The sequence below is a fragment of the Neomonachus schauinslandi genome, chromosome 7 (genome assembly GCF_002201575.2).
Source record: "Neomonachus schauinslandi chromosome 7, ASM220157v2, whole genome shotgun sequence".
Classification (NCBI taxonomy): Eukaryota; Metazoa; Chordata; class Mammalia; order Carnivora; family Phocidae; genus Neomonachus; species Neomonachus schauinslandi.
Window position 1 is genome coordinate 105418034 of NC_058409.1, and position 12549 is coordinate 105430582.

At 49.9% G+C, this 12549-nt stretch overlaps 1 protein-coding gene across 3 annotated transcripts in view; it reads right to left on the reverse strand.

Annotated features, from left to right (window-relative positions):
• Positions 1-2766: 2766 nt before the first annotated feature.
• The window catches only part of LARP1 (La ribonucleoprotein 1, translational regulator), a 52797-nt gene continuing 43014 nt past the window's right edge, over positions 2767-12549 (reverse strand). For all 3 annotated transcript variants that reach the window (XM_021701099.1, XM_021701091.1, XM_021701086.1), the window contains 5 exons: positions 12071-12222; positions 9516-9660; positions 8311-8420; positions 7988-8115; positions 2767-6424 (listed from right to left, as the gene is read on the reverse strand). In XM_021701099.1, the coding sequence (XP_021556774.1) occupies positions 6215-6424; positions 7988-8115; positions 8311-8420; positions 9516-9660; positions 12071-12222 (745 nt within the window). In that variant the 3' untranslated portion in view covers positions 2767-6214. The remainder of the gene's footprint in view (positions 6425-7987; positions 8116-8310; positions 8421-9515; positions 9661-12070; positions 12223-12549) is intronic.

Below are 12549 nucleotides of genomic sequence, written 5' to 3' on the forward strand. Positions count from 1 at the left end.
ATAGGAAGCTACTGCCAACTCCAGGGAGCGCTCTGGGTGCCAGGGGGTGAGGGAAACAGAAGGTATTGTTTTGCCCCTTCCTGTCCTCAAAAGCTTTTCGCATACCTTACTCTGGCCAGGGCTAGGACACCCTCATTGTCAAAACAGGTCAGCTAACAAAGGCCCCATTTCAACTCTGCCCCACTGCAAACAAACATCATCCCTCTATGAAAAGAAAAATGCCAATCACAGCTCCTCCCTGGATTAAAACTGAGATATCAAAGAGGTGCACACCAAACCCCAACACCTACCTTCAGCCATACATGGAAACATGGAAACCAAAGGCCAAAACCCTGTTAATCTGCTAAGCTGGAGGCCCTTTTATCCACACAGGGAAGGGTCAGAGTTCCTGACCTTTGGGGACACCCAACTGAGGAGGCTAGAACCCTCTTCCTCCAGTGAGAAGGCAAGAAAAACATTGACTGACCGAAGGGCAAAACCCTTTTTCCCCCAAATGATTAACTAGCTTTCTCAACACCATTTATTTCAAATGAAACTTTCTCAGGAACCTTATTATCTAAAACAAAACCAGAGCGCTGCTTGGGTTGCAGCAGTCCCCAGCCTGGCCTTCCCTCAGCAGCCAGCCATCATCAGGAGCCCTGCAGCTCCCAAGGACAGTTTGAAGACCACCATCATCAGTTACTAAATTCTTGTTATATATTTGCGTCTGTTCCTGAACTTTCAGCTCTGTCAAAACCATCCATTGTTTTATAAAATACCTTAATATCAAGTCTCCAAGCAGATCTAAGACTCCTTCCGTCCTATCAGCCCTGCAACTCCAGACCTGCCCAGTACACCGACTAGGTGCTTACCCAACAATGTCTTCCTTGGCCTTCCAAACCCCACCCGCCCCACTCTGGCCTTGGTGGGCCTGCCCTGAGCTTAAGGTACAGCTTCTGGTGCACCAGTGGTCTAAATTGTCACAGCTGGGGCGCCTGGGTGGCTCAGTTGGTTGGGCGACTGCCTTCGGCTCGGGTCATGATCCTGGAGTCCCTGGATCGAGTCCCGCATCGGGCTCCCTGCTCGGCAGGGAGTCTGCTTCTCCCTCTGACCCTCCCCCCTCTCATGTGCTCTCTCTCATTCTCTCTCTAATAAATAAATAAAATCTTTAAAAAAATAAAATAAAATAAAATAAAAAATAGGGCGCCTGGGTGGCTCAGTTGGTTGAGCGACTGCCTTCGGCTCAGGTCATGATCCTGGAGTCCCTGGATCGAGTCCCCATCGGGCTCCCTGCTCGGCGGGGAGTCTGCTTCTCCCTCTGACCCTCCTTTCTCTCATGCTCTCTGTCTCTCATTCTCTCTCTCTCAAATAAATAAAATCTTAAAAAAAAGAAATTTAAAAAAAAATTTAAAAAAAAGTCAGCTGCTAACCCGCACCCACAACCTGTTCTTATAAGTAAACACTTGGGAAATAGCCCATCTTCAGTATACTTAAAAGGGTAGGGAATGAGGAGTGTGGAGAAAGAGGAAGAACGGATGCCTTTTTTCCCATGAGTCTTAGACTTTGAGGTACTGTAGAGGGTCAAGAGGCTGTCTGTCTCTCATCCCTTTTGGCAGCCAGGTGGCTGGGCTCTGACAGAGGGGCCAGTCAACAAGTGAGGCTTAAGAAAAGGCTGAGGTCACCAAATTCCCGACAGACCTCATGAAGGTGAAAGGGGAAGGCATGGAAAAATAAACTGGTCTCTCTTTAATCCCAGTAGGTGCTTCCGTGTTTTCTCTCCATGATGTTGACTAGTTCCGATGCTCCCGATCACGTGGCATCTCTGGGAGCCATAGCAATGCAATTAATCATCAGTGGCTACTCTCACGAGCATCCCTACGAGGCTGTGGGAGTAGGGTCTGTCTTCCTGTCCCCAAACCCCTCTGCAGAAGCCCTGGTTACCATCTCCTAACTCTCCTTTAGCCTACGGAGGCCATTGGTGGTCCTAAAGCACCTACCCACCTGAAGAATGGTGGAATTCTTTGGAAAAACGTTTCTGATGGGATGCTCAAGTGCCAGGCATGAATGAGTTGTCAGATTGAGTAAGGAAGGCCATGCCTCACCTGTAGTTTTGTAATTCTGCATCGAGGCCAGACTAGCATTCCGAATGTTACTCCTGTCAGTGCCTGGCCTCACAGGTCAGTGAAAAGCCACCAACAGCCCAGGGGCCAGTCATGGGTGGGGTGGGGTATATTCACCATTCCAGCCTTTCCTAGCTTCAATCCTCAGGGCTCGCTGGCTGACCTGGATTCCTCTAAGGCCACAGAGTGCTGAACCGTTAGTCCTCTACACCCCAGCGGGGAAGTCTGTTCAGTGAGCGGCTGTGCTGGCCGTTCATGAGGCATCACGGCAACCTTCCTGGCTGTCTCCTTACAAGATGCCAGGCCACAGCCAGAGGATGGAAATCCCGGGAGCCAGGTAAGTGGGCAGAACCTCTCCGGAGCTGCTGGACCGGCAGCTCTCCGTTCTGTGGCTCCGGCTATCGCCGCCGTGTCTCACCTAGGACACAAGGTGGATGTGAATTCAAGGCTGGCAGAAGCTCTCAAAAGCACTGAGGAATTCACCTGGATGCATTCATTAGCTGCCTCGGGAGTCTGTTCCCTAGGCAGATTCCTCACAAGCCCAATGGCAGAGCCCTGCAAAGCTTTCATGTATACATTCCGAGGGCAGGGTTCCCCTGGATCTGAGGGAACCCTAACCAGGCTCCATCCCTCAAGAGCTGTACCTCAGATGGGAGACCAGCCAGTATTTTGCCTTTTCAAGTTTTTATTTTTATACATTTTTTTTGTATTAAAAAGAAAAGCATAATTACCACAAATTACAAAGGACTAAAGCAGGACTAGAATAATGAATGAATCACTTCAGCCTGGAAAGCAGATACTCTCAATAATATTAATGTTATAATACAAGCTCATTCAAGTATTTTACATTTTTTTTGTCCTTTTAAATGTGATATCCTAGCACATGGTAAAGATAATGTACTATGAGCATAAGGTGGAACCTTCTCCGCAAAGCCAGATGACAAGTTTTCCTCTCCAGTGAGAAATGGGCTATAAGTTCTGATCTTCTCTGCCTCTGCCATCAACATGGCTGAAGGAGAGCGTGGGGGCTGGGGCAAATCCAGGGACCCTTCCACACAGGACATACTTCGGGTCCCACTCACAAGGGCACCAGATGATCCAGACCGCTGTACCCAGGCTTTTTGGCAAAAACCAAAACCAAAACCAAAACCCACCCCCACCCGCCCTTGCCCCTCCTCTAGTCGTCTTCCTTGCCCCTCCTCCCCACTTCCAGGGCCTTCTGAGCAGCTTGCTTTTGTAAAATCAATCAGGAAAGGGGGGGGGGGGAAATAAGAGCTACAATGGAACAAAACAAAAACGTTAACACCTTTGACATGGGGGCTCAGCCCCTGGACCTGAGCCCCGGGGATGCAGGCTGGGGCAGGGCCAGGCAGCCACTCTCTACTGGTAGTGCGTTTGCTCCCAGGGTCAGAAGAGGGCGAGAGAAACCTGCCCGAGCAGGGCTGAGGCACACAGACCTTGTGATGTTTGATGCCCAGAGGTCGTGTTGGCGTGGACCAGTCATGGAAGGGTACAGGATGAGCAGAAGGGTTTGGGCAGGCTGCTGCTTTGTGTCTCAGGTCTTGGACCCCCACGGGAGGGTGGTGGGTGAGAAGCGGCAAGCCCCAATGGCTCTGGCCGCTCCTGGCATGCCTGTCACAGATACGTCGGTCCTAAATTCAAGTGTCTTCAGAAAGTGAAGATGTAAACTACTCTTTGCAACATTAACTCCTAACATGTTACAAAAAAAACAAAGGGAAAAAAAAAAACCCCTCCCCCCCATCCTTAGCCTGCGTTGAGATGAAGTCCTCACCTCCCACCCCGAAGGGGCTTCCTCTCTCTCGGGTGTCTGTGGGAGGATCAGAGAGGGGATGGCAGCCCCCTGGCCTGGGAGAAAACTCTAGGTGAGAAAAGCCTTTCTGCACACCCCCAAGGCTTCCTTGTGCCCCCAAACCCAGCAGAGGACAAACACTGAGGTTCTATGGTGCTGGATACAGTACAGGGCTGAGCGATCCAAAGGAAAGAAACGGGGTAAAAAGGGAAGGAAGAGGGGGTGCAGGAGTCCGATGTCTGGTACAACGTGGGGCAGGCACCAGACAGCAGGGAAAGGCCCAGATCCCACTTTCAGAGCAGAGACCAGACACTCATCCTTGACTCTCGAGACCAGCGGGTCACATCCGAACCACTGGGAGGGCAGAGGTAGGGAAGGGCACAGGCTGAAAGCAGAGGGCAAGCCCATGCCAGCCTGGGATACTGTCCCCTGCTCCCAGTCTTTGGGCCGACAAGTGTCAGCGGTGCAGCGACCCACCATCAGCTTCTCTGTGCCGCCCGGGCCCCGCCGGCGGTGAACGCGCCGCCACGGCCGCAGCCGGCACATAGCTCAACCTGTGGGGGTCAGTCCTTCGTCACCCTCCCCAGCGTCGGGTGCCAGGAGAACTCCAGCCATTCCATTATCACTCACAGCCCAACCCAAGCAGTCAGTGGCTGGAGAAGAGGAGTCAGGTATACTCTATGTCCACATATACCTTCCTGCCACGGGGCTTCTCCAACTGGCAGGATTCCCCCCAGCCCCCCAAACCCTCCTCATCCCTCGTTCCCAGGCAGGGTCAATTGGAGGGTGGGCAGAGGTGGCTTGCAGAGGGGGGATGCAAGATGGGGAGACCCCATCAGACCCGAGGGAGGAGAAGGGCATCCTTCTCCACCTGTTCGGAGACAAAGCCTCCTTGAGGTCTCAGATCTCTCAGAGGAACACATTTCCAAGCCTCAGCTGCCAGGTGTTCGTCCTTCCCCTTGGAGGGGGGAGACGGTCATGCTGAGGCCAAGTGTGTCCCAGGTCCAGGCCAATGCTCTTCTTCAACAGTCTGAAGCCAACCTGGCCTTGGGGTCCCAAGGGTAGGATGAAGGGTGTCATGGCAGGACGGGCCTGTCACGAAGCAACAGCAAGCAGAGCGAGGACACGACAGTGGCAGCAGAGTACAGACACAGGACGTCAGCTTCCAACGATGCAACAGCAGGGGTATTCCGGGCACGGCTCTCACTGGAGCCGCCCCCAACGCTCTTGCCTACAGGCAGGAGGCACTGTACATGCAACTCAGTCCAGAGAAAGATTCTAGCCAAGCCAGCCCAGGCACGTCCAGAGAAGGTGTGAGCTCTTCGAGGCGACTCCGCCGAGGAAAACAGGCATTTGGGTATTTCAGATTCCCGCTCCACAATAAGGCAACTTTTAAAAAAATATTATTTCCAAGAACAAAACAAAACAAAAAACAAAATCCAAGGGTAGGGGAAAGACATCACTTTCTGTGGATTAGGTGGGGGTTTTCAGATTTATTTTTTTGGTCTTTTATGGTCGATTTTGTCTTTTTTTTTTTTTTTTCCCCAAGGATGGAAAGGTCAGAGAAAAATAAAATAAATCATCTTTCAATAGTCTTTTCTGGTATCAGCAGCGTCTCTCTGGGCTGGGGAGTAAGGGGTATGGGGAGAGGGGGGTGGGGAGAGGATGAAACCTTCCCCCGCCCCCACTTCTAGATCCTTTGGTTTCCTTCTCCCAGAAGATGGCAGAAGGGCATGGTGGGGACAGCAGGGGGAGAACATGGTGATGGCAAGCCCCAAATGATCAGGGGGCTGGTGCTCGTGGGGCCCAGGGACGCTGCCAGAGCCTTCCATGGGACAGTGCTGGGCAATGGGGCCCACAGGGCCTTCTTGTGGGCTGCATAGTTGGCTTGAGGGGGAGCAGGAGGAGGCTGTGGGTGGGAACCAGGGTGGCGGCCTACCAGCCGCGGGCAGGGCTACAGAGTGATTTTGGTAATCCAGACGAACTATCAATAATTTAAAACTTGATATATATATATATATATATATATAAAAAAAATCTCCCCCCTTTCCCTCCCCCCCCTTAGAAGCTAGGATGTGAAGAAGAGTCATGGAGAGAGGAGGGGGAAGGGGGTGTGTGGAGGCTCCTGCCCAGGGGTACCTCTGATAGCCCAAATGGTGTACATGTTGCTACTCAGCACGAAGGCCCATTCTAATGACTCTAGGCCTGTCCCTTCTCTGTCCCCTCTCCTGGGACTGGGCACCCCCATGGACTTTCGCCCACCCCCTCACTACCCCCCACCAAAACCCCAGGGCTAACAGGCTTTTCACTTTCCCAAAGTCTGTGTGTCCGAGTGCTGGCTTGTCCATTTGGCATCTTCCCGGACGGGCTGGCCAGTGGGTGGTGTGGGGGGTTGGCTGATCACGGTGGTGGGCCTGCTGGAAGACTGGGAGGGGCACCGCTTCCTGCCCTCGCCGCCGCCACCTCCTGCCGCCACTGGGTGTCGCTTGTGGTTGCCCTCCTCACCCATGGGGGGCTGTAACAGAGGGAGTCACAGGTGATTAGGGGCCACTACCCAAACCCCCTTCCTTGCCAGGGCTCTCTGGAGACTTCCTACCTCCAAATGCAGATAATAGGTATAAGCTTAAAAACTAATTACCAGTTTTATGAAGCACATCTCCGTGCCAAGATGCCCAGCCCCATGCTATTTTCTGCACATTCACTCATGAGCTCTGCACCACCCTTTGATGGAGACACGATCATCCCCAAAGTAAAGCACAAAGAAATAATTTGCCCAGGGTCCCATAGCTTATAACTGGTGCCGACAAAATGTGGACTCAACCCATCTACCTCTGAAGCCCAGGCCCTCACCCACACAAGTCTCTGCTCCCTTTCTGAGAAGGGACGATGCGTGGCATGTGGCATGCAATATGCTGAGACGTCTCCACTCAGAGGGCCCAGATGCTCCTGGGGACTGCCTCATCTCCTTCTGAGCCCTGAAGAGGACACTGACCTAAGAGTCAGACCATGATCCAGTCTGGCCTCACGGCTACCAAAGGTCCAGTGACCTCGAGGACATTTCCTTCCATTTCTGGGGGAGAAAGCTCAGCCCTTCTTGTCCCACCCTTCACAGGTCTTCCTGCTACAAGGCTTCTCTGCATATGTGCCCCCCACCCGACCCCCAAGCGAGGAGGTGCTTAGGGATGGAAGAAAACAGATTCATCTTTATCCTGGGAGGGCTGAGCGGCACTGCCACCATCTCACTGGGTGGCTGCGGGCTTCCATTTACCCACTGGTACAGCAAGAGCAACAATAAACCCTGCCTCCTCACCACATTACAAAGCTTAAAGGAGCTCAATATAAAGTGCCTAGCACAGTGCCTGGCATACAGGAATCACTCAATGGCAATTTCTTAACACACGTAAGGACTCTTACTGCTATCTACTTATATTTGTCTTTTTGCTGAAAGGTTTCAAGGGAATAAGATGACCAGCACAGCTCTACTACATTACAAACTCTCTGAAAGAAAGAAAGTCTCACTCATCTCTGGAGTCCCTGAAGCACTCAAAACAGACATCCTTCACTCTACTGCTTCCCTGGATATGCCCAATAGCAATAACCCTGACCCACCACTGGATGGCACCATTGAGTCACTGCTCCAAGAAGATAGGGCTGGCGGCGGTGATGGTGGGGTGTTAAACATAACTCACAAACTTCTACGGTTGGAACTGGCCTCTTCCAGAAAAAGCAAGGAAAGAGAAAAAACCCAATTTACCTGGGTACTCATCCCAGTCAACTAGTAATGGCTGACCAGGGCTCACCAGCAAGGAGGGGTAGGAGACAAAAGGGAGACACCATTATGATATTCAGCTAGCTATAGGACCATGGGAAGGAGGGAGGAGCAACCAAACAACCCCTTCCAATTAGCTGTCAGTGTCCACTTCTCATCCTCTATTGTACAGGTGAAGACACTAAGGACCGATAGGGGGAAAGGGTCCCTAGGCTAGTGGCACAGCTGGGACCAGAACCAGGTATCCTGATCTCTGGTCCAGTTTTCTGTCCAGGAGAGGGGTGAGAAAGATGAGAGACTTTCACTCACATCCACTCGGAAGTCTTCGAGACGTCGGAATTTGCCGAGGTATTCTTGAAGTTTGGGGTCAATGTCCAAATTTTTGGCTTTGGAATATTTCAAGAAGGCCCAGAACTTCTCCAGTCCATAGAGCTGGCCTACAGGAAAGAAGAGGCAAAGGTAGAGTGAAGGTCAGAGAGAAGACGGACTGGTGAGGAGATGAGAATAAAGAGGCTCAGGAGAGCAGGAGGTGGGATGTGACTGATACACAGGCAGACCCGGGTTGACCCGGGCAGGGAGAAGGGAAAGACCTGGATGACCAGGCCTTGCAGAGCTCCAACTCTGGCTCTCACCAGCTTCATAGTCCTTCATTGTTTCCTCCTGAAAATCCTTGAAGATGTCCAGCCGGAACTTCTTTTCCAGGCCGTAACTGTAGTATCGAAAAAGGCACTCCAAACCATATCTGTAGAACACAAGCCAGTGATATTGGGACACAGTTTCTTTATTTGTAAAACAAGGAAATGCACCTGCATCATATATGAACTAGGAAACCATTTAAGCACATGGATTATCAAGAAAATGGTAACTAATCTTTAAGAAGGCTAACATTTAATGCTAGTCTAAGTGTGGTCTAGCAGTTTATGATTTGCCAGGGGTCAGTAAACTCCAGCCAAATGAACAAGGGCTCCCTGCCCACACTCATTTGTTCATGAAGTGTCACTGGCTGCTTTGTGCTAGAAGAGCAGAGCTGAGTAGCTGTGACAGAGACCCCCCACCCCATGTCCTGCAAAGCCTAAAATACTTCTCATCTGTCCCTTTACAGAAAGTCTGCCAATCCTTGGGATGAGCTCTCTACAAAGTCATGTGACTGCGTCAATTAGTAGGTCTGCTTATCTGACTTCAGAAATTTTATTTCTGGGGCACCTGGGTGGCTCAGTCGGTTAAGCATCTGCCTTCAGCTCAGGTCATGATCCCAGGGTCCTGGGATCGAGCCCCGCACCGGGCTCCCTGCTTAGCGGGGAGCCTGCTTCTCTCTCTCCCTCTGCCTGCTGCTCCCCCCCTGCTTGTGCTCTCTCTCTCTCTGATAGATAGATAAACAAATAAATAAATAAATAAATAAATAAATAAATAAAATCTTTAAAAAAAAATACAGTATTAAAAAAGGTGCAAAACAGTATCTAATAGAGGCTATCCTCTGTGTAAACAGCAGGCGCCAGGTGGGAGACTACAGGGATATCCTTGCTTACACAAGTGAAGTATTTTTAGGAAAGGCCTCAGGTTTCTGACCATGCTCACTATCTGTGGGGAAAGGAACTGGAGGCAGGTGGACAGGGATGAGGAGATCTGTCATGATATAACCTTTGACCTCTTTGCATTTTGAACCATGTGAACATTATTACTCATTCAAAAATCATCATCTTTTTATAAAGTATATTTGGGATACACACACGAGATTTCTGGTTACACTTCTGGAAGCAGACCCACCAGGGACCCCTCACCCCCTGCAAGCACCAGCCAGACCCCAACCCCCCAGCCTGCACCCCCACATGCCACTCACCTGTAGCCTTCTTTGGCATCCTCCAGAGCCAGCTGCTTAAACTCCTCATACATCTTCTTGTTGAAGTGATCTCGGAGGAAGAAGGACCAGAAGCGGAAGAGAGTGTTCATCTCCTGAGACTGGCCAATGCCCAAGCGTTTCCGCTCTGATGGGGGAGGTAGGAGGAAAGACGGATCAGGGTCACACTGCCTGTGATTCAGGGGACAAATGTTCTTGGGCTCAAGGACTCTGGTCCTTTCTCCTATACTCCCTCCCCTCCAAATTCCTTTGCTCATCCCGTCCTTTTGGTCTTTGAAGAGACAGTTACTGAGCACTATCCTATGTCAGGCCCTGCTGCTGGGCACTGGACCTGACCTCAACACAAGCAGGTGGCATCAGCTTCTAAACCAGGTCACCAGGGTCTAGCTGTTCACCTCAAATACTCCTGCTCGCAAGCGTAGTTAGAACAAGGAAAAGCATGAACAAATAATTTGGCAATCCAACAACTTATACTCATTACCAATCATTATTTTCAGAGTCCTAGAATATTAACAATTACAAAATGGTAACATTAAAAATACACAACACCAAAGCACAAACAACAAAAGAAGAGATATATTTAGTATCATTAAAAAACCTAGGGGCGCCTGGGTGGCTCAGTCGTTAAGCATCTGCCTTGGGCTCCGGCCATGGTCCCAGGGTCCTGGGATCGAGCCCCCCATCAGGCTCCCTGCTCATCAGGGAGTCGGCTTCTCCCTCTGCCTGCCACTCTGCCTACTGTGTTCTCTATCTCTGTCAAATAAATAAGATCTTAAAAAATAATAATAAAATAAAAAACTAAAAACCTCTGTGCTTCAAAGGACACTATGAACAAAGTGAAAAAACAACCCAGAGTGGGAAGAAGTATTTTCAAATCATGAATCTGATAAGGGACTTGTACCTAGAATATATAAAGAACTCTTATAATTTAATAATAAAGACAAATAATCTAGTTAAAAAGTAGGCAAAGGATCTGAATGGACATTTCTCCAAAGATACACAAATGGCCAATAAGCATATGAAAAAAAATGTTCAACATGAACAGCTATTGGGGAAATGCAAATGGAAACCACGAGGAGGTATCCCTATCACCTCACACCTATTAGGATAGCTATCATCAGAAAGATAGACAGCAAGTGTTGGGAGGATGCAGAGCCATCAGAAGCCTCATACTTTCTGTCAGGAACAACAAATGGTAGCCCCGCTTTGGAAAACAGTCTCACAATTCCTCCAAAGGTTAAACACAAGAGTTATCACATGACCCTGCAAATGAAAACCTACGTCCACACAAAAATGGACATGTTCATAGCGGCATTATTCATCATAAACAGAAAGTGGAAATCCAAAGGTTCATCAGTGACAGAGAGACAGACATGACGTGACGTATCCCTCTGCTGGAGTGCCACCAGGGCCGAGGAAAAGAATGAAGCACCGGCACCACGCTACAACAGAGATGAAGTGTGAGAATAGCATGCTCAGGGAAGAAGCCAGTCACAAAGGACTGCTAATCAGATGACTGTATTACCAGGAAAAGTCCAGAACGGGCAAGTCCACCCAGACTGGAGGTTGTGCAGGCCTGGGAGGAGCTGCAGGGATGGAGATGGGAAGTGACCTGTAAGGGGCACAGGGTTTCTTCTGGTGGTGATGAAAATGTTCTAACATCGATTCCGGGGATACACATACAACTCTGGAATATACCGAAAGCCACTGCACCATACACTTTAAATGGGTCGACTGTGGAGTATGTGAGTTCTATCTCCATAATGTGGTCACCATACACAAGTACACGGGGGAGTAAGGCAAATGAGCAAGCATTTAGCAGCCCTGTGCTGCTAACTGAAAAGGGGTGCGGCAGTTAGCGAGAACTACAAGGGAGCACTAAGACTGCTTCTGAGCATCTTTACAGCCAACCTGACAGAATCCTACAGTTAAGAGACATCTCATTTTGTGATAAAAAGAAACACATGGGAATATCCAGAGATTCTTTCCTTACACCGTCTTCTAAGAGCAGGGGTCAGCAAACTTTTTTCTGTCAAAGACCAGAGTAAATATTTTAGGCTTTATAGGCTTCATATGGTCTCGGTCATAAGTTCCTCTCTTTTTCCTTCATAACCTCTTAAAAATGTAAAAACTGTTCTTAGCTCAGGGGCTGTACAAAAATAGGCAGCTAGCTGGATTTGGTCCACAGGCCATGGTTAAAGCCACTCCTGCTCTAGAGAATCTATGCCGCCCCATGCACACCCTTTTATGATCAACAGCGGATCACAGTGGACAATAGCTGACTTAGCAGTCATGCCAGAAATAGGTAAACTTTTGAAATTCTTTATTATCAATAGAGGAAGATCAAAGAACAGAAATGTTCTCAGTATCAGATTCTTTTAGCCTCCTGTATCCCAAAACTACCCGGCCCGAGTCTAACAACTCCAATCCTTCTTGCTCTAAGGTCAGAGAGAGCAGAATCACCTGCTCCACCAGCCCTTAAACTCTGGACTTAAGCAGTGGCCCCAGAGGCTAGGCCCCTCTGCCTCTGTGCTTACCATTAAGGCAGCGCCTACGGTACTTGTGGTAGACGTGTTGTGTGAAGCCATTTTCCTTGAGCAGCTCATGGGAAGGATGCTGGAACTTGGGCAGGGACTGAGGGGTACAGCCATAGCTGCCAACTGCAGGTGTTCCTTCTGAGGGGCTGGAGCTAGAGGCCAGGAGAGAGACAGTGTCACCAGCTTCCCTGAAGCGGCTGGCCATCAGGTGAGGAGGGGCCCCTCTGGTCCATCAGCCAAGCCCTAGCCTCTCAAAGGGCAACAAAGAGCCCTAAGTACTATGGAAGGCCAACTTACATCCTTCAGCCCGAATCACTCTTCGAGTCGACCTTTGGTGGGTTTTACAAAGCACCCACTGAGGCTCAGAGACTGGGAGACTTGGCCTGGGTCATGGACTGTTTTACATCCCAGATCGGCACAATGCCCAAACCCGAGCTTAGAAGCATTTATTTATCCCAAGTTCACATTTAACTTTCTTT